The sequence below is a fragment of the Protopterus annectens genome, chromosome 16.part0 (assembly GCF_019279795.1).
Source record: "Protopterus annectens isolate FY-2018-M chromosome 16.part0, PAN1.0, whole genome shotgun sequence".
Lineage (NCBI taxonomy): Eukaryota > Metazoa > Chordata > Ceratodontiformes > Protopteridae > Protopterus > Protopterus annectens.
The window spans coordinates 377426007-377451047 of record NC_056750.1 but is presented as its reverse complement, the minus strand read 5'-3'; the positions used below and the strand labels follow the sequence as shown (position 1 = coordinate 377451047).

The window sequence follows — 25041 nt, the reverse complement described above, 5'->3', positions numbered from 1 at the left end:
CTGAAGTTATTGCTAGGAGTAGGGCAGTCTTCCATGATAGGAACTGAAGATCTGCAGAGAAAGCTGATTCAAAGGGAGGTGGCGTTAGTTTTTCCAGAACAAAGTTGAGGTCCCATGTTGATGTAGGAGCTCTCCTGGGTGGTCTAATGTTTTTTGCCCCTCTGAGGAACTGCCTTAGAAAAGGATGTGAAAATAAAGGTGGATCCGTGTCGTAGTGAGCTGAAATAGCTGAAGCATGGATTTTAATTGAGGAAAAGGAAAGTCCTTTGTGCAACATCTCAGCTAAATACTGTAGAATGTGAGGCATGTGAGGCTGAATTGTGTCTTGGCCTTTAGCTTGGTTCCAGGCACAAAACCTTTTCCATTTGTCCGAATAAGCCTTCCTGGTGCTTGGCCTTCTGGCTTCCAGAATAGCATCCAGAACTGCTTGTGAAAGAGGAGCTGGTTGGATGTTTAGTTGATTTGCCATGCAGCCAGATTTAAAGGTTTGAGCTGGCTGTGAAGAAGCGGTTTGTTTTGTTGTGTGAGCAAATGGGGTATTTGAGGCAATATCCATGGTGGGCTGTGGGCCATATTTTTCAATAGCGGGTACCAGTGCTGGCGTGGCCAGTCTGGGGCTATGAGAATCAGTCGTGGTCTCTCCTTTTTGACCTTCAAAAGAACCTTTGTGAGGAGAGGCAATGGAGGGAAGGCATATGCTGCCAGGTTTTTCCAACTGAAAGAGAGTGTCCACTTTCCAAGCTTGATGGTGAAATGTCCTTGTACAAAATTTTGTCAGTTGGTAGTTTTGAGGACTGGCAAATAGGTCTATGTTTGGAAGGCCCCATTTTTGAGTTATCATTGCAAATATTTGTGGATCTAGTTTCCACTCGTGGGGATCTTTGATGTTTCTGCTGAGGTCGTCTGCCAATGTGTTCTTCTGTCCTGGCAGGAATTGAGCTTGTAACTGGACTTAGTAGGCCAGAGCTGTGTTCCATAAAATCATTGCTTGCCTGCATAGAGGGTAGGAATGTGTACCCCCTTGTTTGTTTATGTACCACATTACTGTGGTGTTGTCCGTCTTTATTGCAAGTTGTCCTGGCTGTAGAAGATCCTTGAAGGCTGTCAGAGCTTTCTGTACAGCTAGCATCTCTTTTTGATTTATGTGCAGATTTCTTTGATCTGCAGTCCATAGGCCTTGAATGCATTGTCCTGCCATGTGTGCCCCCCAGGCATAGTCTGAAGCATCTGTTGTGATAGTTTGCCTGGCTGGGGGCAAGGTGAAAGGCTGACCCTTGTTGAGGTGACATGCCTGTGACAACCATAGAAATTCCTGTTGTAGGCAGGGAATGAGAGATATCACTGTGTCCAAGCTGTGGCTGTGTTGAGACCATACACTTTTTAGGTACCACTGTAATTTCCTCATATGCAGCTTTGCAAATGGTATTATTAGAATGCAAGATGCCATGAAGCCCAAAGCCTGCAGAATTTTTCTTGCAGTTAATTGGGTCTTTGTTGCCATTGTCTTGAAATATTGAGTCAGTTGTAGTTGCTTGTCTGGCGTAAGATAAGCCTTCTGGGCCGTTGTATTCAAGCTGGCACCCAGGAATGTCATTTTTTGTGAGGGTACTAGTTTTGATTTCTTTTCGTTTACTGTGTACCCCAGGCAGTTTAGTAGATGCTTTACAAAGGCCAGATGATGTAAGAGAATGTCTTTGCTTTCTGATTGGATGAGGCAGTCCAGGTATGGATATATTTGAATTCCTCTTTGTCTGCAGTATGCAATTACTGGTGCCAGGCATTTTGTGAAAACTCTGGGCGCAGTAGATAAGCCAAAGGGCAGTGCAGAGAATTGGTAATGGGTTGAACCTGCAATGAAACAGAGGTATCTTCTGCAACTTTGTCTGATAGGGACATGCAGGTATGCCTCCTTGAGGTCCAACGTTACTAGCCATGTTTCCTTGCCCAACATGGGAAGTAGCTGCTGTAGTGTTAGCATCTTGAATTTGGGTACTTGTAAGTAAGTAAGTGTTTAGAATTGAAAGGTCCAGAATTGTTCTCCAGGCATTGTCCTTTCTGGGCACTAGAAAGAGTCTTGACTTAAATCCTTGACCTTGCTCTTGAGTAGGTACTAATTGAATGGCTCTCATGTCCATTAGAGCTGTAATTTGCTTTTGTGCCTCTGCCCATTGATTTTGTGGCAGGTTTGGCATTCCTCTTTTCATTGGCAAGGTGTGAAAGTGGAATCTGTATCCTCATAAAATTATGTCAAGGACCCATTTGTCCTTTGTGACAATGTGCCAGTTGTCTGCAAAAAGTGCGAGTTTTCCCCCCAAGGGGGCTGCCAAGAGAGTATTGCTTGGCCAGATGAGGTGCAAGTCATTGAGTTTGCCTTCTGGTGGATTGAGACCTGTCTTCTCCTCCCTTCTGTGTTGTAGTGCCCCATTGGCGAGGTTTATACTGGGCTTGTGGTTGTCCTCTGCCCCTTGGGCATCTGTATTTACCCCTCTGCGGTCTGTCAGTGGCTGGAAAGGACCAATTTTTTGTTGGCCAGTTTCTGCTGAAGCGAGGGGGTTGTACTTGTAGGAAATCTTTGACTGTCTGCATAGATTTTGCCTTATCTTCCATTTTCTTTAAAACTTTTTCTTCTTTAACTCCAAAAAGAACATCCTGCTGTAAGGGAGCATCTAGTAGTTTTGCTTTAATATGATCAGGCAGAGTTTGTTCCTTTAACCAAGCATGCCTACGTATAACAGACCCAGTGACAGCTGCTCTGCCGGAGGCCTCCAAAGAATCAAACCCACATTGTAAGGTATGTTTGCCCACCTGTTCAGTGGCGTGCAACAGATCCTGTACTTCTTTCAATTCAGATTGTTGAGGGAGAGTGGTTATTCTTTGCTTTAACTGAGAGATTAGAAATTGCTGATACTTAAGCATATGAAAATGACAATTCAGTGCCCTCATAGCTAGTGTGGCTGAGGTATAAAACTTTTTCTTCCACCTGTCTAGTGCTCTGGAATCCCTCTCAGAAGGTACTGGGTTTTTAGCCATAGAAGCCTTAGCCCCCTTGGGACCCTGGGAGATAGTCTCTGGGTCAGCTACTGGGCTTTTGTAAAGACATTTGTGGGAATCAGGCACTCTGTAGTATCTGTCAGGCTTAGCCGGAGCAGGAGGTAGAGAGTCTGGGTTGAAACTGGATTCTAAATAGACATCATCCACAATGTCCAAAACTGGTGGGATGGCAAGTGGTCTGTGTTGGGGGAGTAAAATAAACTCTCTGAGCCTTTTCTTTGAATAAGAGTAGTCCTGACCTTCCCAGTGAAAATGTTCCCTCATAGTGTGTAATGTTTCCCCAAAGGAGTAGTCTTCAGGAGGAGAAGCTGAGGGAATAGAGTCCTCAGCATCAGAATCTTCATAAGGAGAGAAGGAATAGCCTTGGTCCTCAGAGGAGTCTGAAGAAATGGACATTTGCTCAGAGGAAGCATAATCTTCCTCTTGTCTAGGCCTTTTGTCAGGAGGGGGCTGTGAACCCCTGATTAAAGAAATCAAATCTTCAGCCATTTTGAGCATCTGTTTCTTAGGCATAGGGCCTTGAACAGGAGACTGAAGTGCAGTCCTTTTAGATTTAGAAGGAGTCTTCGACTTAGTAAACGTTTTAATGGTAAGAGTCATCGGTCTGAAAACGCCTTCAGAAACCAATGGCGTTTCTGGAGCACTGACGTCTTTTGAAGCAAAGTCGTCAGAAGGGCCTGAAGTAAAAGGCTGCGTCGGCCTGGTACATTCCGTCAAAATTTCCGTAGCGGTCTCGGGTTCCAGAACTGCAGTAGTCAGGGGCTGCGTCGGAGCCTCACTGAGGACCGGAGAACCGGAGACCGGATCAGCTGAGGCCTCGGAATCTGGCTTAGGCCTGGGCTGTCTGTCCTTATCCCTGCATTTTTTGTGCACGCCGGTAGTCGGTTGCTCCGACGGCATGGAGTAGTTAAATTTCCTACTGAAGTAGTGTTGTGCGAAATCAAAGCATCTTTAAATAGTACGCTTATTAAACCTAGCACAAAACCGACAAGAAGTGACGTCGTGGTCTGAGCCTAGGCAAGGTATGCAAAAAGAATGAAAATCCTTATGAGGTTTTTGCTTCCCACAAGAAATACAATTGTTAACTTTTTCTGACATCGGTCTGAGGCAAGAAAAGTTTCCCCAACTGGGTACTTAGCTTTATGGAAGACTTCAGTCTGAAATTCGAATTTGAAAATCTCAGGAGTCGGCCGACCGGCACTTGCGAACTGCTTCTGCTTCAGGCACCGTGCGGCAAGAAAGACTGGAGAGAATGGCGTCGGTTGCATTATATATACCCTTGGCACACTGACGTCAGGGAAGAGGCGACAGCAACCGACGCCGGACCAAGACTTTGGAATTCCGGACGACTGCGGGACCGCCTGACGACAGGATAACCCAAGTGTGATGACTGCAGCAGGGTAACACAATGAACATCTGAATACTCTGTCTCTGACCACCGCAGATTTTTTGAAGATTAAAGTTCCACTATCAGACAAGAGATATGGTATCCCCAGCATTCTAAATAATACTTTAATCCACATATGATATCTGTTCTGAGCACACAAGAAGGCAACTGGAAATTTAGGTTTATTTTTACATGAATAACTTGCAGAATATGTAAACTGCATTCTTACATATATGAAACTCTGTTCACTTGCTTCTACAGTTATAGTTAATGACACTAAAAAAGATGACAGTCTAACAAGGGATATAATGCCTTTATATTCAAATATTCTTCATACTGAAGGTTAAACACCACGCAGACTTTGTTGATGTGTGATTGCACTGATTCTGTAAATATTATAGAACGTGCCTTGTTGAAATAACCTGATATGTTTTGCTCATTGTGTTTAGCTTTGCAGGAAAATTGTAGAGAAAAAATGAACCACAGTGAGTTTCTTGATTGCATCATTTTATGCAATTATTTCAATGCATGTCTGGGAGAGGTTAATTTATTCATGACAAGCAGAAAAATCCATATATACAGCACTTAGAAACATAGAAACATCAGATTTGTGATATATTTCTGCATATTTTGCCACCAGACAAATTAAACTAGCCTTCCTTAAATGTTAGAGTTAGAAGGCTAGTATACCATAGTTTTTTTTTGCCTCCCATTGCCTGTCCAACATCATTTCACTTCCAATAAATAAGCCTATTTTATTCCACATTACCAAGACAAGGGTCAACCAGTAGGTGCCATCATTCAGACAGTTATCAGGGGTAGTTCGAGGATTTTTTTCTGTTATTGTCCTAAGAACTTAGCTGCATGCACCTGGTGAGGTGTCATGAAGGGGCATGCAATGGGTTGTCTACAAAGGAAGTTCTCTCACTTAAGCAAGTTGCATTCCCACCAAGTAGCCCTGCTTCTATATTTGTGGTACAAATGATGATTCCCCTGATCTCTCTCAGGGAAATCACAGCATCCATTGTGGCTCTGAGTGAGCACAACCCCCCGCCCCCAGGAGAGGTGAGCGGACTGCACCCCTTCAAACCTCTTCTTCTCTGCCTGGCTCCTCCATTGTTGGGGCAACTAATCAAATCTCACTTGCCTGTGTCTCAGTCAGGGCTCCAGCCCTCTGTGCTCTGGAGTCAGGCTTAGTATACCATACTTGTGATGACTTAGCAGAATTTCAAGACTGCAATGTGAATCTTGAGGAGTTTAGCATTAACAAGAAAGGAGGCTCAGAGGAAAATATTAGTGCCAAACTATATAAGAAACAGATGAGAAATAATTCAGTTTTGCATTGTGTTCATTTCAATTCAATAGCCACACAGATTTCCTTGCAGTGAATTTCTTTGGACTAAGAAGTTATGTTATAAACAATCAGATATCTAAGCAACTATTTAAGACAATGCAAACAAGATGAAAACAGAGAGGCTGTTCTAAAACAAGTCTTCACCTTCAACCCATCACACAAAATGCTGTTAAAGCCATTGAAAATTGGCTAATTAATAATCAACTCCATCTATATCCTAAGAAAACGAAATTACAACATTTCTCCCTGAATCCATAACACACATCATAGACAATTTCAAAATAACATTTCTAAATAACACCATAACAGAATTCATCTCCCATACTAAGCTATTAGGGGTAACAATTGACAAAAACTAAAATCTGATTTACGCATACAAAATTCATAAAGAAAAAAAACAAAACAACAACTTAGTATGCTCTGTCGATCAGAAAATTATTTTACCATACAAACAAGAGTTACTGTGGCAAGTGCATATCTTCTTCCTTCCCTACTTTATGCTGCACCCATCCTCATTAACTTACAGACCACTCTTAAATCTAAACAAGAGCTGTGTTATAACAGTGGTTAGACTTGCAGCTAATCAACACTATACTTCACATCACTGTGATGCTCTCAAATCATTAAGTTGGCTAGAACAACCACAATATCCCCATTATACTCAACTACTTCAGGCCAGTAAAATGATACATAACCCATCATCTATTCCAACTATCAGCTCCATTTTCAATCAGTATTTACCCAACCACAAAGTACTTTCCTCCGAAAGCCAACGTCTTTCAATTTACAAATCCAATAAATCTGTCAGACATTTGTTATACTCAAAAACTCTTAACAAGCACTGGAATAACATCAGTCCCAACTATCGGCTCTATTTTAAATCAGTATTTATCCAACCACAAAGTACTTTCCTTTGAAAGCCAACTTCTTTCAATTTACAAATCCAATAAATCTGTCAGACATTTGTTATACTCAAAAACTCTTAAGCACTTGAATAACATCAATCCCAACTATCAGCTCCATTTTAAATCAGTATTTACCCAACCACAAAGTACTTTCCTTTGAAAGCCAACTTCTTTCAATTTACAAATCCAGTAAATCTGTCAGACATTTGTTATACTTAAAAACTTTTAAGCACTGGAATAACATCCCATGAATATCAGAGCAGTTTCATATATTTATTTGTTGAAATGCTCCTTAAAAAACTTTATCTGCCATTCACAGCTCTGCAAATGCATCTCTCTTGGCTGAAGTAATCTTCCTCGACTCCTCCTGGTATTGTTATTTCTTTCCTGACTTTCATGGATAGTCCAATAACGTCTTTCTTCTATAACTTTCCTCTCCTACCTTTCCTTTAATATCTCTCCTACTAACGTCTCTCTCTACATATACTTCTTACTACTCATACTATAATGCTACTCTTCTCTTAGATTTTTTTTACTATATTTTATCCCATAGTTTATTTTCAATTTTTATAAAATATTTCAGATTGTAAATATGTACATCATCAACTTGTTTAATTGCTTGAATTAGATTGCATAACCTTGCTTCAATTTTAAATTGTAAGGGGTTATTCTCCAAGAGCCTCCACTGAAAACAGGTCATGTGCCTAGCCAGACTTTCCTAGAAAACAAATGTCAAATAAAATAAATAATTGTGTGAGCAGAAATTACCAGACGTTAGTGAGAGAGGTTAATACACTCTAATATATTTGCTGAGCCTTCATAGATTGACTTTACCAGCAGCATACCCAAGTATGAGAATATTTTTACTTTAATGGGCAACAAAAGTATGTATTTGGAAAAGAGAAAGATGATTGAATCTCATGTATCAAAATATCACACTAAGAGTGGGGTGGAGCCTAGATGCCCAACTGAAAGCAGTGAATTTTGAGAGCTCCATAAACTAATATAATAATATAGGAAAATGTTATTTTTTTCAAGTTTAAAATGTCAGAAATCTATAGATAAACTACTAAACTACATAAATATCAATTTTGGTGGAGATATACAAACATTTTCCTGTCATGTAACTTGGAGATATATTGAGTCACTGAATATGAACAACTCAAGGAATTCTCATCCAGATGCTGCTTTGAAAAAAGAACCGCAATTGATGACATCTACCTTACAGGAACTATCTTTGAAGATGGATGGCTTTAAAAATGACTTAGACAACCTCAAATTAAATTCTCAGAAACAAACTGATACTCTTAAGGAACTATTACAGTAACACCATACAAAAATAACAAATATAGAGACTTCTCTAAATGACATTGAAGGGAGACTAGGAGGAAGAATTCCAAAAGAATTTCTACTTAAACAGATACATGGCTGCTTAACATAATAGATGACTTAGAAAACAGGGAAAGGAGAAATAACATAAGGATGTTGGGTCTGCCTGAAAACACTGAAGGTGAAGACATTATTTCATTCTTAACCTGGATTCCTGTATTTTTAAACTTGAAAGAAGGACTTTTATTTGGAATTGAAAGGGTGCATAGAGCACTGAGGAAACCTGCTTTTAACTCAACAAATAATCCACCTAGATCCATAGTTATAAAATGTCTTTAATTTCTGGACAAGGAACTAATATTAAAATCTGCTTGGAGAAAATCGCCCTTAAAATACAATCAAATCCTGATAAGGTTTGACAATGATTATTCTTCCAGAATACTAGAACAAAGGAAAAAAGTCTGGCCAATAATAAAACTGTTGAAACAAAACAACAAAGCAAAGCTGGCCTTTCCAGCCAAGATAAAAATACTTTTTGCTAATGAGATGAGCACCTTTAAAAAAACAACAACATGGTGTCTCTCCCAGAAGAAATGGAATGGATGGCCCCTACTCTTAAAAGAATAAAAGAAACAAATCCTTGGACTGATGCTAGAAAGAAGAAACAACAAACTGATTCCAAGATAGCTGTCCCAAAAAATAACTCTTACAACTACATCTCTCAAAGTATCAACTGATATGGTACATCACTTGTCATCTGTTTTTATATTAAAAAAAGAAGGGTTTCTTAAACAACTGAAAAACAGTAATGATTTATTCAGAATGTTCAGAGTCCAATAATTCTTCACAAACTAAAAGGTAGGTCAAGATGGGTTACTATTTACATTATATATAAGCAAAACAAAGCAACATATAATACAAACATAGACGTTTCTAATCCCCTACTTGAAATCAGTAAATACTTATCTTGTTCATTTTTCATTGATTTTACTTATAATAATTTAAGTAATTAATTAACTAATTCAACAAGGTACCATTCATCAGAGTTCAGACTCAGATGTAACAAATTAACATCATATATGACAGCAGTATCAGTAGACTGTTTTGAAAAAAAATGCTGTCATGGAGACTAGTGCCTTCTTCAGTTAAAGTATGATTTAGAAATGTCATGTATATCCTGGTTAAATAATAGTAGCAAGCTCTTAGTACAAATGTCATCATTATTCTGTCTAAATATAGTTAATATCAATTATGGCAGGTATCATAGCTTTGAGTGCTGTTTGATCAATCCTGATATGGTGTGTGTGGATGCAGCCGTGTCTGGCAGCTAGTACAAATGTCATTATTATTCTGTCTAAACATAATTAATATCAATTATGGCAGCTATCACAGCTCTGAGTGCTATTTGATTAAGCCTGACATGGTGTATGTGGATGGAGCTGTGTCTGGCAGCTGTTATATGTTGCCGTTTGCATCTCCGGGAAGCTGTGGGTTGTGACTTGTGATCAAGGTTTACTGATGTTTGTGAAGTAGGAAGAGACATTTGGTGTTTTAGCCTGGATCCAAGGGTAGGGGGTGGATAGAACTGTGATTTGGGATATTTTGGCAGAGAATGGTTTGTTTGTACGTCTGCTGAGTGAGAGGTGGGAGGGCTGGAGGAGTGTGTTGTCTCTTGTTGCGGCGGCTTGTTGGGAGGGTTTTTTTTTTTTGATTTGTTTGCTCTCTGTTCTTTTCCTGGCTGCTGCCTCACTGAAAGGGAAGGGATTTAGGCTTGAAGTTGTAGTGAAGTGAAGCTTTGCTTCAGGTGCATCGCGAGCTTCTGGTATGCAGTACACAGACACTAACAGAAACAGATGCTCCAAGGTTGCTATGGTAAAGAAGACAGAGTGACGATAACGTTTAACAGCTCTGAGGAGCCTCTGAGATGATTCTCAGCAATGACTTTTTGGTTTAAAAAAAAAAAAAAAAAATATATATATATATATATATATATATATATATATATATATATATATAATAAAAGGGCTGTTTTAAACCACGTTTACACATATTGATGTTCTCCCAACACTTCGTTATGCTCATTAAGTTGATTCTTGATAAAAAAAATATAATAATACACGCAATTTTATATTTAAAATGTATTTTGCTCCAAACACATTAAAGACTTACATAAGAGTGGAAGTCTGAGTTTTTGTGAAAGATTAAGAGCACTTGGTCTTGTGCAGTACCCTTTGCAGTGGTCTGGGAGGTGAGCTTGCTTGGACATGTTGGGCATATGGGGATAGCTGATTCTAGGGGTGTTTGGGGTCACTGGGAAGTGCTGGAAAGTCATCGGATTTCCTTTGTGGAAATATCTGCAGGAATGGAAGGTGTGTTGAGTGGGTCACTGGCAAAGTGGCCACTGCATGGAACAGGCTGGTAAAATGGAACAGGACAAATATTGGTTTAGATATTATAAGAACAGCTTGGAAATATACCACATGAATTAGTGAACAGTATTCTGGCAAAACTGGATGGGCATTATTGCCTGTGCTTGAAGTACTGATATGTGTGTATGTAAGGATGGAAATATGCTTATTACAAATAAGAAACTAGAAGGGTCTCATAATTTAAAGTCTATGGACCGTATAAACATGCTTGGAAGGAGCTAATAATAAAAATAAACATTACAGCTTGTGGTCTCTCAAATAACTAAGCAACAGCCCCCCCCAAAAAAAACAAACAAAAAAAACACTAGTTATGTAATGTGTGATTTTAGTACATCTAGACATAATATATATAATCATCATATAAGATGAAGCAGTCTGTTGAATTTAGATATTAAAGACAGGATTTAATAACATGGGCTTGTGTATAATAACACTGCTGTCTTAACTTGTCATAAATGACTTACACTACTACATTGAACATCAAGGGGAAGCATGATGATTTTCTTATATAAGTAAATATGCATAACAAGTCATGTTATTGCTTTAACTTGAATTGTAGTTTTTGTAACCCATCTTGACCATATATAATACTTAAGCGGTTACCAGGATAACTAATGTTTTATACATGACATCAAACTAACAAAGTTGTTTAAGAGAAACAATAGTAGCCTGAACTTGAAATGTCACAGAATTTAACAATTATATTCTGAACAAAGACTATTAAATTGACAATAGACACTCAGTTTAATAATATGGGCTTGAGTATAACACTACTGTTTTAACTTGTCATAAATGACATACACTATATTGAACATCAAGGGGAAGCATGATGATTTTCTCATATAAGTAAATGTGCATAACAAGTCATATAAATGCTTTAACTTGAATTGCGCTTTTGTAACACATCTTGACCATACATAATACTTAAGCTGTTACCAAGGTAACTAATGTTTTATAAATGACATCAAATTGACAAAGTTGTTCAAGGGAAACAATAGAAGCCTGAACTAGGAATGTCACAGAATGTAACAATCACATTCTGAATAAATAGTATTAAATTGACAATAATCACTCTGTTTAACCTTTGCTGATTATACAAAATAGAATGTTGCCATTTAAATCTAAAAACTTTCAGTATATGCCACAAAAATGGCAATTTATGAATATGGAATGGGAACATGTAATTATTAATCACAATAAGTGAATTTGTTGTTTTTAACCTATAATTTCACTCATTTTATAATAAGAAATGACAGATATGAAGATCCTTATGGGTAGGAAATGGGGAGAAGAGGGATGAAGTGATAATTAAAATGCACTAACTTTCATCAATGTTCACATAAAACAAACTTGATGCTTTAAGTAAGTTAGCAACAAACAAAGTGATTACTTAAATGTGGGCAAACAATGAAATATAACTTCTGATATATCCAGTAAAATAGATTGGATTATAAACATTAAGTATAAATATTATTACCATCTATTTACATTAAGTAATATGTTTTGAAAGACTTCATCAATAAGGGTGAATATGTTAAATAACTGTGTGCTATAATCTTTTACTGAGGTTTTATATATGATACATCCTACTCTACTATGATTGAATTGCTTGTCATTTATCTTTCATCTTCTTCTTCTTCTTTCGGCTGCTCCCATTAGGGGTCGCCACAGTGGATAATCTGTTTCCATTTCTTCCTGTCCTCTGCATCTTGCACTCTCACACCAACAACCTGCATGTCTTCAATCACCACATCCATAAACCTTATCTTAGGCCTTCCTCTTTTCCTGTTACCTGGCAGCTTCATCCTTAGCATCTTTTTTTCCAATATACTCTGCATCCCTCCTCAGCACATGTCCAAACCAACATAATCTTGCCTCTCTGGCTTTGTTTCCAAACCTTCCAACCTGGGCTGTCCCTCTAATATACTTATTCCTAATCCTGTCCACCCTCGTCACACCCAGTGCAAATCTTAACATCTTTAACTCTGCCACATCCAGCTCTGACTCCTGCCTTTTTGTCAATCCCACTGTCTCCAACCCATATAACATAGCTGGTCTTACTACCCTCTTGTAGGCCTTCCCTTTCACTCTTACTGGTACTCGTCTGTCACAAATCACTCCTGACACTCTTCTCCACCCACTCCATCCTGCTTGTACTCTCTTCTTCACCTCTCTTCCACACTCAACATTACTCTGAACTGTTGATCCCAAGTATTTAAACTCATCCATCTTCACCACATCTACTCCCTGCATCCTCACCATTCCTCTACCCTCCCTCTCATTCACACACATATAGTCTGTCTTAGTCCTGCTGACCTTCATTCCTCTTCTCTCTAGAGCATATCTCCACCTCTCCAGGGTCTCCTCCACCTGTTCCCTACTCTCACTACAGATCACAATGTCATCTGCAAACATCATAGTCCATGAAGACTTCTGTCTGACCTCGTCTGTCAACCTGTCAATCACCATTGCAAATAAGAAAGGGCTCAGAGCTGATACTTGATGTAATCCCACCTCCATCTTAAACACATCTGTCACTCCCACCGCAAGACCTGACCGCTGTCACACTACCCTCGTACATATCCTGTACCACTCTTACATACTTCTCCGACACTCCCGAATTCCTCATACAGTACCACAACTCCTCTCTAGGCACTCTGTCATATGCTTTCTCTAAGTCCACAAAGACACAATGCAACTCCTTCTGACCTTCTCTGTACTTCTACATCAACACTCTCAGAGCAAAAATCGCATCTGTAGTGCTCTTTCCTGGCATGAAACCATACCGCTGATCACTAATCATCACGTCCCTTCTTAACATAGCTTCCACTACTCTTTCCCATAACTTCATGCTGTGACTGATTAATTTAATCCCTCTGTAGTTACTACAGCTCTGCACATCAGTAAATATTAATTACTTATACAATAAGTAGACAGTTAATTATATTAGAATTCTATCTAATCAACAATAGTACTATATCTGTTCAAAATAATATAAGTATTGCTTATTCCTATTACATATATCCTCCATATGACAATTCAATTTATGGAGCTCAGATGTTCTGGATTGTCAAGGTATGAGTGATAATCTGATTGATAGGAAATGTACAACAAGAAGATGGAATACAAACACAATACCGACTTTGGAAGACTTCTACAGCCTACTAAAGACCACAGCATTGTTGGAAATTAAAATTAAAGAATTCAGGATTCATCCTAAGCCATTTATTAACAATCCATAGAAAAAAGTCTTATCATTGATTGACACTTTACAATAACTGAACAGATACACTCTGATAACTGGATTGCTATACCTATAAAGTAATTGTATATATTGTGCTCTGTTATAGTGTCAGGCTGATGTAAATAGTGTACATAGTTATTTAAGATGCTATTGTACAAATACTATGGAATTTATTCAACTGTATTTGAAAAATACATTTTTTTTCCTGAGAGAGAAAATATCACACTAAATTAAAACAGAAGTTTGTTACTGACAAGACATCTTGAAAGACCCTAAGATTCATTCTGTGATAACATACACAAGAAATTTTAATCTCATGTTAACCGAGTGCCATGGGACTTGTTTCAGAAAAAAATGATAAAATGGCAAATCTATTTGGAACTGGTCTGTTTGGAAATAGGTGGCATCTTTTTGGTTTCTTCAGAAACTATGAAGAGCTGCTCAGTCCTCCTAAATGCCTTTGTTCTGTTAAAGCAATATCCTAGCTGCCTATGAACATCTATGAAGCACAGAATTCTTTCACTTTGTTTTGGACTCAGGATAAAAAAAACTGTGAATTTTATAGTCTGGTTTAGTGCACCTCCCTCACAACCTTGGCTGTGAAGAAGGGACTAACATTCATAATAACCCTGCCTGCGTGGAAGACTAGAAAGGGGTCAAAAATTAGAGCCTCCTGGTGAGTTACTGCCATCAGGGATCACATTTTCATGAGAGATGCTTCATGTGAGCTAAACCTACTCACTCAAATGGGGTGAGGGGTAGATTCGGTCCATGCAACATAAAATTCTAGCCCCAATGTGTTAAATTGCTCTTTTTTATGGTCTGAGGTGTAGACTAGAGGAAATGATTCACAGTTCTCCTTGAAGTAAGAGAAGAATGAAGTGGTGAGCAAGTTGCTATAGTGGTAGACTTGATGGACGTACAAGTTAAGCCTGAAGAAAACAATTCTGACATATATATATATTAAAAGATCACTGGGACATCCACATCTCTGGGTTTTAGACCCTTCCTTTGGCACCACAGGAGAATCTTTTCCACTTAACCAGACATGATTTCAAGTGCCTGGTTTTCAGACCTTCCTCACTGTAACTCCCCTTCAGAAAACAGGTGTCCAAAGAGTAGTGAGGTTACATCGTCTAGGCTCCACGTTCAGCATAGATAGCTTTGGATGGCTTATAATACCTGCCTTAGTTATTCAGTCCATCTGCTCGGGCAAAACAATGGTTGTCTCCCTGGTCAGCTACATCAGATGGGAGAACTAATATCTGGGCTAATATGGTGCAAAAGGCATCATTTTTGATTTCTCCTCAATAATGTTCTAGATCACGCTTGACATTGGGGCAAGTGTTAGAATGAATAAAGGAATTTGCCTCTGCTGCTGGCTAAAGGATCCACTGCCTAAGCATTCTGATGAGGTTGTGGGAACAGACATTTCTGAGGTAGTTGTTCTGGGTGGAAGTAAAGAAGTCAGTCTTTGGAAGTCCTCACTTCCACACCAGTGAGGAGAAAAACTGTTGTGAAGAGCCCACTCATGAGGGGTATGATGAGGTTCTGCATAGCTGATCCACTAACAAGATGTCTTTTGTGGGGATGTAGGTAGCTACTAGTATCAAGTCCTTGTTTATTGTCATCCCCCAGGTTTTCAATGCCACCCTGCACAAAACAGTGTGTGCCCCCTTGATTATAGATGTACCACATGACCACTGTGTTGTGTTTTACTATCTGCAGGATACCTGGGACCCACATGGCTATTAGGACTTGGATGGTATATTGTACCGCCAACATTTCCTTCAAGTTTAAAAGTCTCTTGGGCCATGTGCCCTGCACTTTAAGACATTGAGATTATGTGAGTGTGCCCCCCCATGCCAGGTCCAAATCATCCGTTATTAGGGTCTGACTGTGTATGTTTCTGAAGAAGTCATGCTCTTGATCTGTCTAAGAGAGGACACCCATCAGTTCATCTTTTTTAGACAAGGCAAAGCTGGGAGAAGACGTTCCAAAGACCAATGATGCTAGTCCAAAAGATTCCTAAAATACCACTGGATTTTCCTCATATGCATCAGTGGCGACAAGTGCCGTAATATACTGAGGACTTGTCTATCTGTCCAGTTAGTCTTTGCTACCATTTTTTAAATTGAAGGAAGTGAGAGAGAGAACTTCTTCCAGTGGAAGAAACTCTGTAAAGATTGGTGTCTAGCAGTGCTCCCAAGAAGGTTTTTCTGATGGGAAATAGTTTGATTTTTGTAGGTTCAGTGTGTAGCCTGGCTTCTGTAGGAAATCCTGTGCAAATGAAATGGCTTTTTCTTCTTCTTCTTTGTAGATGAAAGTTGCCCAGATATGAGGAAATATGTATTTCCATTATTCTGCAGTAAGCTATCACTGAAGCCAAATACTACGTGAAAATCCTTTGGGAAGTAGCTCAGTTAAAGGGCAAGGAGGTGAGCTGGAATTGGCCATCTCCTGCTATGAATTTGTGAAAGCCCCTGTGTGCTTTGAGAAAAGGAATCTTCAGACAAACATCTTTTACACCCATGGGACTTAGCAAGGGAAAAAGAGTGTGAAAGGTTAGCAACTTGAACTTGCAAATGGACAGAAATTTGTTTAGTTTGGACAAATCCATAATGGCTCTTCATGGGCCATCTTTTGTTGAAATCAGGAATAATCTTGGATGGAAACTTTTAATATCTTGGTCCCCATGCATCACTGTTGTGGCCAATGTTCTAACACTAACTGTACAATTTGTAGTATGACATATTCTTGTTTACTTGGAACCCTTGGGATTCTTCTGCCTAGAGGTATGGACTTGAATTAGAGGCAGTACCTCTTTGCAATGAACTCAAATATGCAAGTGTCTGAAATAATCACCCTTTACTCCTCCAGACCTTCAGCTAATCTTCCTTCTCAGTGTCTAATTGAGTTCTTAGAGCTGGAGTATAAAGGAACAGGGAAGGTGGTTTGAACTGTAGGATAAAGGACCATAAAAGGGGGCTTGAAGTAGTCACATCTGGTCTTTGGGATGGTTGAAGTTTTGCTTCTCTTCTTGCTTCTCCTGCTCTTCCTGCAATTTTCTCTTTTGGAATGGTCTGCTCCTCCTGGGTTGTCTACGCCTTCCTTGTTTCCAATAAAAGAGTCTTTACTTGGTAGGAAAATTCCTGCTGTATTTAGAAAGCATAATGTGGAACATGTGTCCCTTACTTTCCCTTTTTCTTCCAGTTTTCTAAAAAAAGTTTTCAAAAAAGGAGTTCTCTTTCTAATGGAGCATTTATTAGTTTCACCTTAATTTCCTCTTCAAGGGCTTGTGTACAGTTAGGAGGGTCTTCTAAGTAAAGTCCCAGTGGAAGCTGCTCTAGACATTGCATCAGCAGGATCCATCCATCAGTCCACTGTCCCTTTTCCCATTTTTGCACATGAGGTTGGGGTGTCACTTCAACAGTGATACTCATCCAGAGCCCAGGTTTACATCACCGGGTAAATAGTCCTGTTGCGGCTGTTCTTCCATACCACAAACTTGGGTGCACACTCACACCTATGGCCAAATTAGAGTGTCCAATCCACTTATTGCACACCTTTGGAATGTGAGAGGAGATCAAAGCACCTGTCGGAAACCCACATGGAGAAAGGAAGGACATGTAGAATCCACACAGAAGGCACCCCTGCTGAGAATCGAATTTGCTAACCTCTTGCTTTGAGGTGATAACACTATCCGCTGTGCCACTGTGACGCCCTCAGTACTCAGCAGGATATGTGCAGTTAATAATTTAATGCTGTTGCTCACTTTGATGGCAGCCAGGACCTGCTGAAGGAAAGTGCCCTACAGTATACCTTTTCTGAATTGCAAGTGCCCAAGAACTACTTTAAGATATGCTATTTGGATTTCAAAATGTGTGCTTGGCAATTTACTGTTCTAAAAGACAGTCTACAAGAGGTATATAGCTGTTTGCTATACTGATCCAAGAGCCTACTTTCCTTGTCATTGGTTAGGCTGTTCTTTCCTTGACGTAGTTTTGTTCCTCTAGTAGTCTCCAGGGGAAAGGTATCAGGATCTGCCACCATATTTTTGTACAGAAAGGAGTATTGGCACTTGTACCCTGTAAAATCTATCTAGTATCCTTAGGTTGGTGATTGAGAATCAGGATCCTGAGTACTGGACAGAAAAGCATTCAGTAAGAACGTTGCACCACTGACAATGTTACCAGATTGGGGGAACCATAGCCTAACTGATCCAAAGCTCTTTTCTGTGCATCAAACTGCCATTTGAATCACTTTTCATCAGTGACAGGATGTCACCAAGGGTGAGGTCATCTAGTGAGGAATCAGGAGCTAAAGACTCCTCACTATTTGTATCATAGCCCAGGGGTATGGATACTTGTGACCTGTAGTCAAGATCATCGTCATCCACCTCAGAAGGGTAAGAATTTGATCCTTCTCTTTCCAGTATGGGCAGGAAGTCCCTACTCCTTTTGGGGGGTGTTCCTATGAAGTTGATGATCTGCTGTGCTCAGGTTTCCATGTTTAAAGAAAACTCAAAAAAACTATGTCAATAGTCCTAAGCCTAGGATAGGTAGGTGGAGAGGATGTATACATGGCTTGAAGTTTCCACTGTTCAGATTTCAGATGTTTGCCTGGCATTCGACCTGAGGCTGTTAAGTATGGGTTTCCCCTATTCTCTAATACACGCTCGTGTTTATCGATAATTAGCAGAATTAACATGTCCTCACCATTTTTAATCAAGAGACATCTTTTCAGTGGCAGAGAGATTTCATCGCCTTCTGATACATCAGTAGAGCATTCAGTCCAATGTGACATGCAATGGTCATCTGATATGATGGCATCCTTGGGGGTGTAGTCAGAGTTAGGTAATTTAATTCAAAAGGAACCTTGATGATTGGATGGGAGATAGGAAATTCACCCCGGGGATCACATCAGTCGCCCTGCTAGACAGGGGTCCAGGAAGTAAAAACTGTGGAAAGAAATAGCCATAGAATTGTTATGGCTAGGCTTGTATAGGCCCTAGGGCCGATAGCCTAGTACCAACCTATGAACCTATAATAGATATCAGTCCTTTGGCTGGGGTTCTTCTAGTGCCACCATATTACCAGTGCCCACTGACTAAGAAGGCTCTTGGGGATCCTTAGGACTGTGTTACAATTTAAATGAAACAACTGACCTTCTGTTTTCAACAAGGACATGGGTGGTAGATTAAGAGAATGGGTCTAGGAGGAACACCTGAAAAAATAGCTACACAATCAGGACATTGACAACTTATCTTTTTTTCTGCCATCAGAGCCTTGCAATAAAATGTAGATAGTATATAAAACAATAAGCAGATTTCTGTCTTCCAGGATGAGGGCAAATTGTATTATCACTTTTCCCTGCACTCTTGCCTGGCTTCTGTCTGTTGTCAGGAATGAATATGGGACAATTAATTGGCACAAAACCTATGGATATGCTGAAACACCTTATTTTCATTTAAGATTTCAATTAGTCTGTATTGTACATGGCCTTTCACTATTTATTTCTGGTGATTATCAAAACAGGTTGAACAGAGGCAACACAAGCAATATCCTGTTCCATGAGACACTGAAGCTCATCTCTGATGGAGGAGAAAATATGTAGCTAAAACAATTCAAGGATAAAGGCCTTTTGGAAAGGTTTTACAAACTGCACCCCTTTGCTACCAATATCTCCTCTCCAACAGTAACTTTTGGCCAACACTACTTTGTTTCTTCAGTGAAACTGACTGTATCCACTTTCCACTCTATTCTCAGTCATGCATTCTCTGAAGTTTAGTCACATATATTTGATTACATTTTCCAGACCAAGTCCATTCTGCAGTCCCTGATGCAGTCCTAAAGTTTACCTTGTGAACACACTTCAGTCTTTAACATTGTGGTATACTGCTGGAACATGATAACTGGAGGTTGTTGAGTGGTTATCAGAAATGCTTAATACCTTCAGTTTCTAAACTCTGCAAATTGCACTACTTAGTTAATTCTGCTCTTAAAGTATAATTACATTAGAAAATACCGTTTGTACAAATTGTATCACAGTCTGATGCACCTTCAGAAATCTAGAAGAATGCAGCAATACTTTTCATGAACTGTCTAGAATCCAGTCCTTTATGTTAGATTGTACATGCGTAGAATCCTTCGGAATAAGGCACGCTTTCCTGAAAGTCTCAAATCTTTGTCATAGACCTTCCCTCAGACTGATTCACTTGCACTCATTCTGCAAGCCTAATGCTGACCCTATAGGCATGAACTCAGCCTACTCTCTCACATTCATCTTACAAGCATACTGCTTATTCTACATCCTGACACTCAGCCTACTGCTCTCACACTCATCCTGCATGGCAAAAGTTCATTTTACAAGGCTTATATTCTGCTTTCCACTCTCACACTCATCTTGCAAGCCTAATGCCCATCCTGCAGGTCTCAAACTCATCCAGCAAACCTAATGCTCATCCTACAGGGCTCGCACTCATAGTTTCTTAGGGAGTTACTAGACCTGCATCTCGAAAAACCACTGAGGAGCCTAGTCCAATTTTTCCAATTACCTCAGAGCACCATCTGTTTAAAAAAAAAATGCTTAGAGTCACATGACAGGCAAATAAAGGCTGAGGGAATTAAACGTTGAACTACAGGGAGCAGCCAGTTAATAGCTCATAGCCTTAGTCTTTTACACTAATTGACAGTTTATCAGTCTGCAAGTCCTATGCTTATGCAACAAGCTTCACAAAAAGATGGCGGCTCTAACATTCATCTCAGATTGTAGCCTAAGGTTCACCCTACAAATCTCAGACATGCTGTTCTCAGGCTACTCCTTCCACACCACTCATTCTACAGGCATTAAACTCAGTCTGCTTCTCTCATGCCTGTCCTGTAGGCCTCAGACTCAGTCTGCCTCTCTCACACTCAGCCTACAAGTGTGAGAGCCAGTCTGCGATTACTGCATTCATCCTCGACATCTGATAAAATAAGTGACTGCTGTCAAATTATCTCAGAATAGTGGCAATCAGTGCTGTCAGTCACAGAAAATATCATTATAGTTAACATTATCTGTCTTGCAGTGTCTAAGAAGTCTATGTTGCTAGCCTTTTTTGTATCTCTTAGTCTATCACCCTCTTAATGTAAGTACTAGGAGTGACCCTGGTTTGTCATCCCTTGACCAGTTGATGACTGCAGCTCACTGGACACTAAGGAGGCACTCAACTCCAGTCTCTACAACTCAGGAGGGAAGGTTGCCACAACTTAAGATCACAGGACAATAGTGTATTTGAAACATTCACTGTTCAAACATGACAAATCCTTCATGCTTATCTCTGTTTTATTTGTGACACAGACTAACATGCTGTCATGTTATCCATATCATAAAACATCCCTGCCTTCGGTGAATATTCCTCCCAACTGTGTCAGCTTCTCATTGCTGTACTCCTAGTATATACAATAGGAGAGGCCAAAGACACAGTCAGGGACTTATACATGGCCCAGGGAAGGAGAGCTGTTCTTGTGAAAACCAGCATCTGTGCCATTACACTAACTGCTGTCCAATGCTTTTGTCTCATTATGTGTACATAATCTTATGTGATCCACATTCCAAGCACAGTTGTGCAACTTTCACTTCAAAACAGCAGAAACCATCTTGAGGCATAAGCTGTTCCTTGCTGACAAGACAATTTAACCCACTGCATATAAATATTTGTTATCTAAATAACAGTGTAACAGAAAAGTTACGCACATTGCAGCAAACCAGATGGATTCAGCGTCTTCGGCCTGTAGCAAGTGGCAGAGGGTATTCAGTAGCGTTGGCAGCACAGCACTCTGCATAACATGCCTGTGGCCATGCCTATCCGCTGCCAGACAACTGAGGGCAAAACAAGCATTCCTGCTCCCGCCTGCATCTCCACCAGCAATCATATTTTCCAAGGCAGAAATCTGAAAGAGAGACAGTAAAAGGCTCATTAGTGGCTATGATATAAGAAAAGTGTCTACTCGTACTGTGATGACCTTGACTTCAACCCTACAGCTGCTTCTAAGGAACCAGAAAAACACAGCCAAGCTGGACTAACCAAGGCATGTCATAATATGTTATACAGACAAGAAGGGCAAATCTAAGCACTGGAAAAAAACAAATACAGTTCTGGTACATGCTCTTTTATCTCCCACTAGCTAGCATAATGAACAGTGACTGCCTAATGTTTCTCCACAAATTCAATAAATATCTAATGAGACATAACAACTGCTCACGCTTCCTAAGGTAGCTTATATGTGGAGTACATGATTGGACTTCTTTTAAAAGATCAACTGAGGGCTCTACCCTCAATATCCCTTCTTGCCTACTACTTACTTATGTTACGAACCAAAACATATCATCTATAGTACGAAATATGCAAGCTTACTTAGTACGTTTTCATTTTGCCTCTCACCTGAAAGTTCCATCATTTCTTAATTAGCTTAACTGTAGGCATACGCAAATGGCTTATGTCTGAATGATTTTTTGCTTACTATATTGTTTTCAACTACACGATTATACTGTTGTAATGTTGGATTGTCAAAAGGGTAATACTAATTTAGATTAATTTTAATACAGGTATTGACAAAGTATGGGGCTCCTTTTACCTTCCATTTCCCCTGCTCTTCCATCCCTTGTATTTTTTATTTTATGATACATTTAGTAGGAATATTTAGAAAAATAAGAACTAAGCAGCCAAGTCACAGGTGAAAAAGGAATTCTGAGTGACAAGACAGGCTGGGCTGCAGAACCTGCCCATCATTTGGTAGAACCTGTCGAATTAATTTCCTGCAGCACAGACATTTCTGGAAGATGAAGTGCACTGTGTGCCCTAACCGCTTTTTTTTGGTTTTTGGTATTGGTTTCAGTGGTTTTTCCTTGTTTTACAGTTGGGTATAAAAATACCTATGTGAACACTTCTTTGCAAAAATCCTAAACCTTCTGGACTTTGTTGCATACTTGGGGCCATACATATGTCTGTTCCTTAGTAAATTGCCTTTCCAATCTCTCTACCCAATATTTTCTAAAATTTCCCGACTGATTTTTTTTTTAGTTATCATGCAATATTTTATATCCTGTCCTAATTATCCCTTTTTAAATGGCATATTCTATTCTAATTTCAACTAAAACCTCAACCACAGTTGGTATTTCACTTAGCATTGTCCTATCCCTTTCTCCTCGCCTGTACTTTGTTATCAATGTCCGGCAGGGAAGGGAAGGCAATTTCTAACCTGCAGTTCAAACTTCCATTTGGCTTCCTCCCACTCTGTTACTTTTCCCCTCCATAGTTATTTGCTCCCATTACTAATTCCTTTGCTAATTTTCTCCAAGAAACTTCAGCCACTTATTGCCTATTTTTATATCCATACTCTTTTCTCCATTCCCATTTGTATTAATTCTTAGAATACTTTCTGCTACTTTACAAATATAATATTCCTCACTTTTTATTTCTCCATATCTTTTGGGTTTCTAATACTAAAGTATGATTAAAGTTTATGAAGTTAGTATTGTTTGAATCTTTGATGTCAGCCAAAAAGTGTTCTTTGCAGCACCCGCAATGTGCGCAGTAATGACTCCTCCTGCAACTTGTATGGGGTTACATGGATTGGTAACATATCCAAATACAACTGTAGATTCTCTTTTATAAGGCCCATTGCTCCTACTAGTATTGGAACTGTCTGAGTATCTTTCTTCCAGATTGCTCTTGTTTCTGCCTGCAGATCCTGAGATTTTTATGACTTTGTGTCTCTCTGTGTGCAAAACACTGTAGTCACTGGGTGTAGCGATTTTAATGATCAATGCTACTTTTGTCTTCTTTTCATGGACCATTACATCCAGTTTTCTAGCATCCATCTTTTGAACTGTTGGTAATGGGCGATCCCATGTGATATAAACTTCATCATTTTCTATGATGCTTTGTGGCTCATGTTTCCAGTGTTTTTCAGCTACTTAAATACTGTAATGTTTGCACAATCCCTGGTGCAACAGTCTTGCCACATTATTATGCCTTTTAGTATACAGTCCTTCTGCCATTAGCATGTCACAACCAGTAACAAGGTGTGCAACTGTTTTCAGTTTGGGTTTACAAAACCTACATTTGTCTGCTTCTCCCACATGTTCAATGGACTTTGTAAACCAGGGTGTATGTAGCCCATTATCTTGGGCTGCCAATATTAACCTTTCATCTCTTGGTCTAAATTTGCCTCTCCTTAACCAGTCCTGCATTCATTCCTGATCAACATGAGGTTCTTCCAGAAGTTTTCTATATTTATGCTTTTTCCACATTTCTTGCCTTCTCATCTGGTCCTTCACCTTATATTCTTTCTTTTGTTTTTTGGCACATTCAGTTGCAGCCTGTTTTTATCTACTTCTGGTTTGATTTCCATTCATACTTGATGTCGATATACTTCTGCTAAATTAAGCAGAGAAGCCATCTTAGATTTAATCTCCTCATGTTTCAATATTTTTACTACATTTGGGTCTTGTGAGGTCAGCAGATATGTGTGGAGTCTCACAATTACAGATCTATATATGTAATCAATTTCAAGGAGGCCCATCCCTCCTTCTGAAGGGGAATATATAATCTTGGTATACACTGATTTTTATAAATCATTTGGTAAGCGGAAAGCATCCTTCTTCTTTTCTTATCTAATCTCTCCAACATGTTTTGGGGCCAGTCAGTCACTCCAAAACTGTAAGTTAAGACAGGAAAAGCAAATTGGTTTACCGCTTGGATTTTGTTCCTAGATGTCAACACTGTTTTCAGAATTAATTTAAGGCTTCTAAACTATTCCTTACTAAGTTTTATTTGCATTTGCTCATATTTTATTATTGATCCTTCATCAATTCCTAAATATTTCTACACTCCCTCTTGCTCAACTTCTTCTATATCACATTCTTGTACCAAACTGATGTTTTCTTGGTGCTGCAGTTTTTCTGTTTTAAAGGTTGCTTTTGCACACTTATCAATACCAAATGACATTCTTATATCATCTGAAAAAGTTTTAAAAACCTGCAGCTGTGCTTTCAGTTCCTCATCTGATGAACTATACAGTTTTAAATCATCAACAAAGACAAGATGAGAAGTTTTTACACTTTTTTGTTTTCTAGGAGCCAAATTGTAGCCATGGCCTAAGGTGTTAAGTAAACAGCTTAATGGATTAAGGGCAAGACAGAATAGCAGCAGTGACAAAGAGTCACCTTGGAATATCCCCCTTTGAATTTTTATCTCTGGTATAATAATCTGTTCTTTATCATGGCTTAACTGCAAAGTGGTCTGCCACTGTTTCATGGTCACTGTAATGTGGTCGATCAGTGTAGGGTGTATCTAT

The 25041-nt window shown here is 39.3% G+C and overlaps 1 protein-coding gene across 1 annotated transcript in view; it reads right to left on the bottom strand.

The window, feature by feature from the left end:
- The window catches only part of LOC122790600, a 358557-nt gene that overhangs the window by 128518 nt on the left and 204998 nt on the right, over positions 1-25041 (bottom strand). The window contains exon 5 of the mRNA XM_044058127.1: positions 21437-21633. Coding sequence (XP_043914062.1) covers positions 21437-21633 — 197 coding nt within the window. The remainder of the gene's footprint in view (positions 1-21436; positions 21634-25041) is intronic.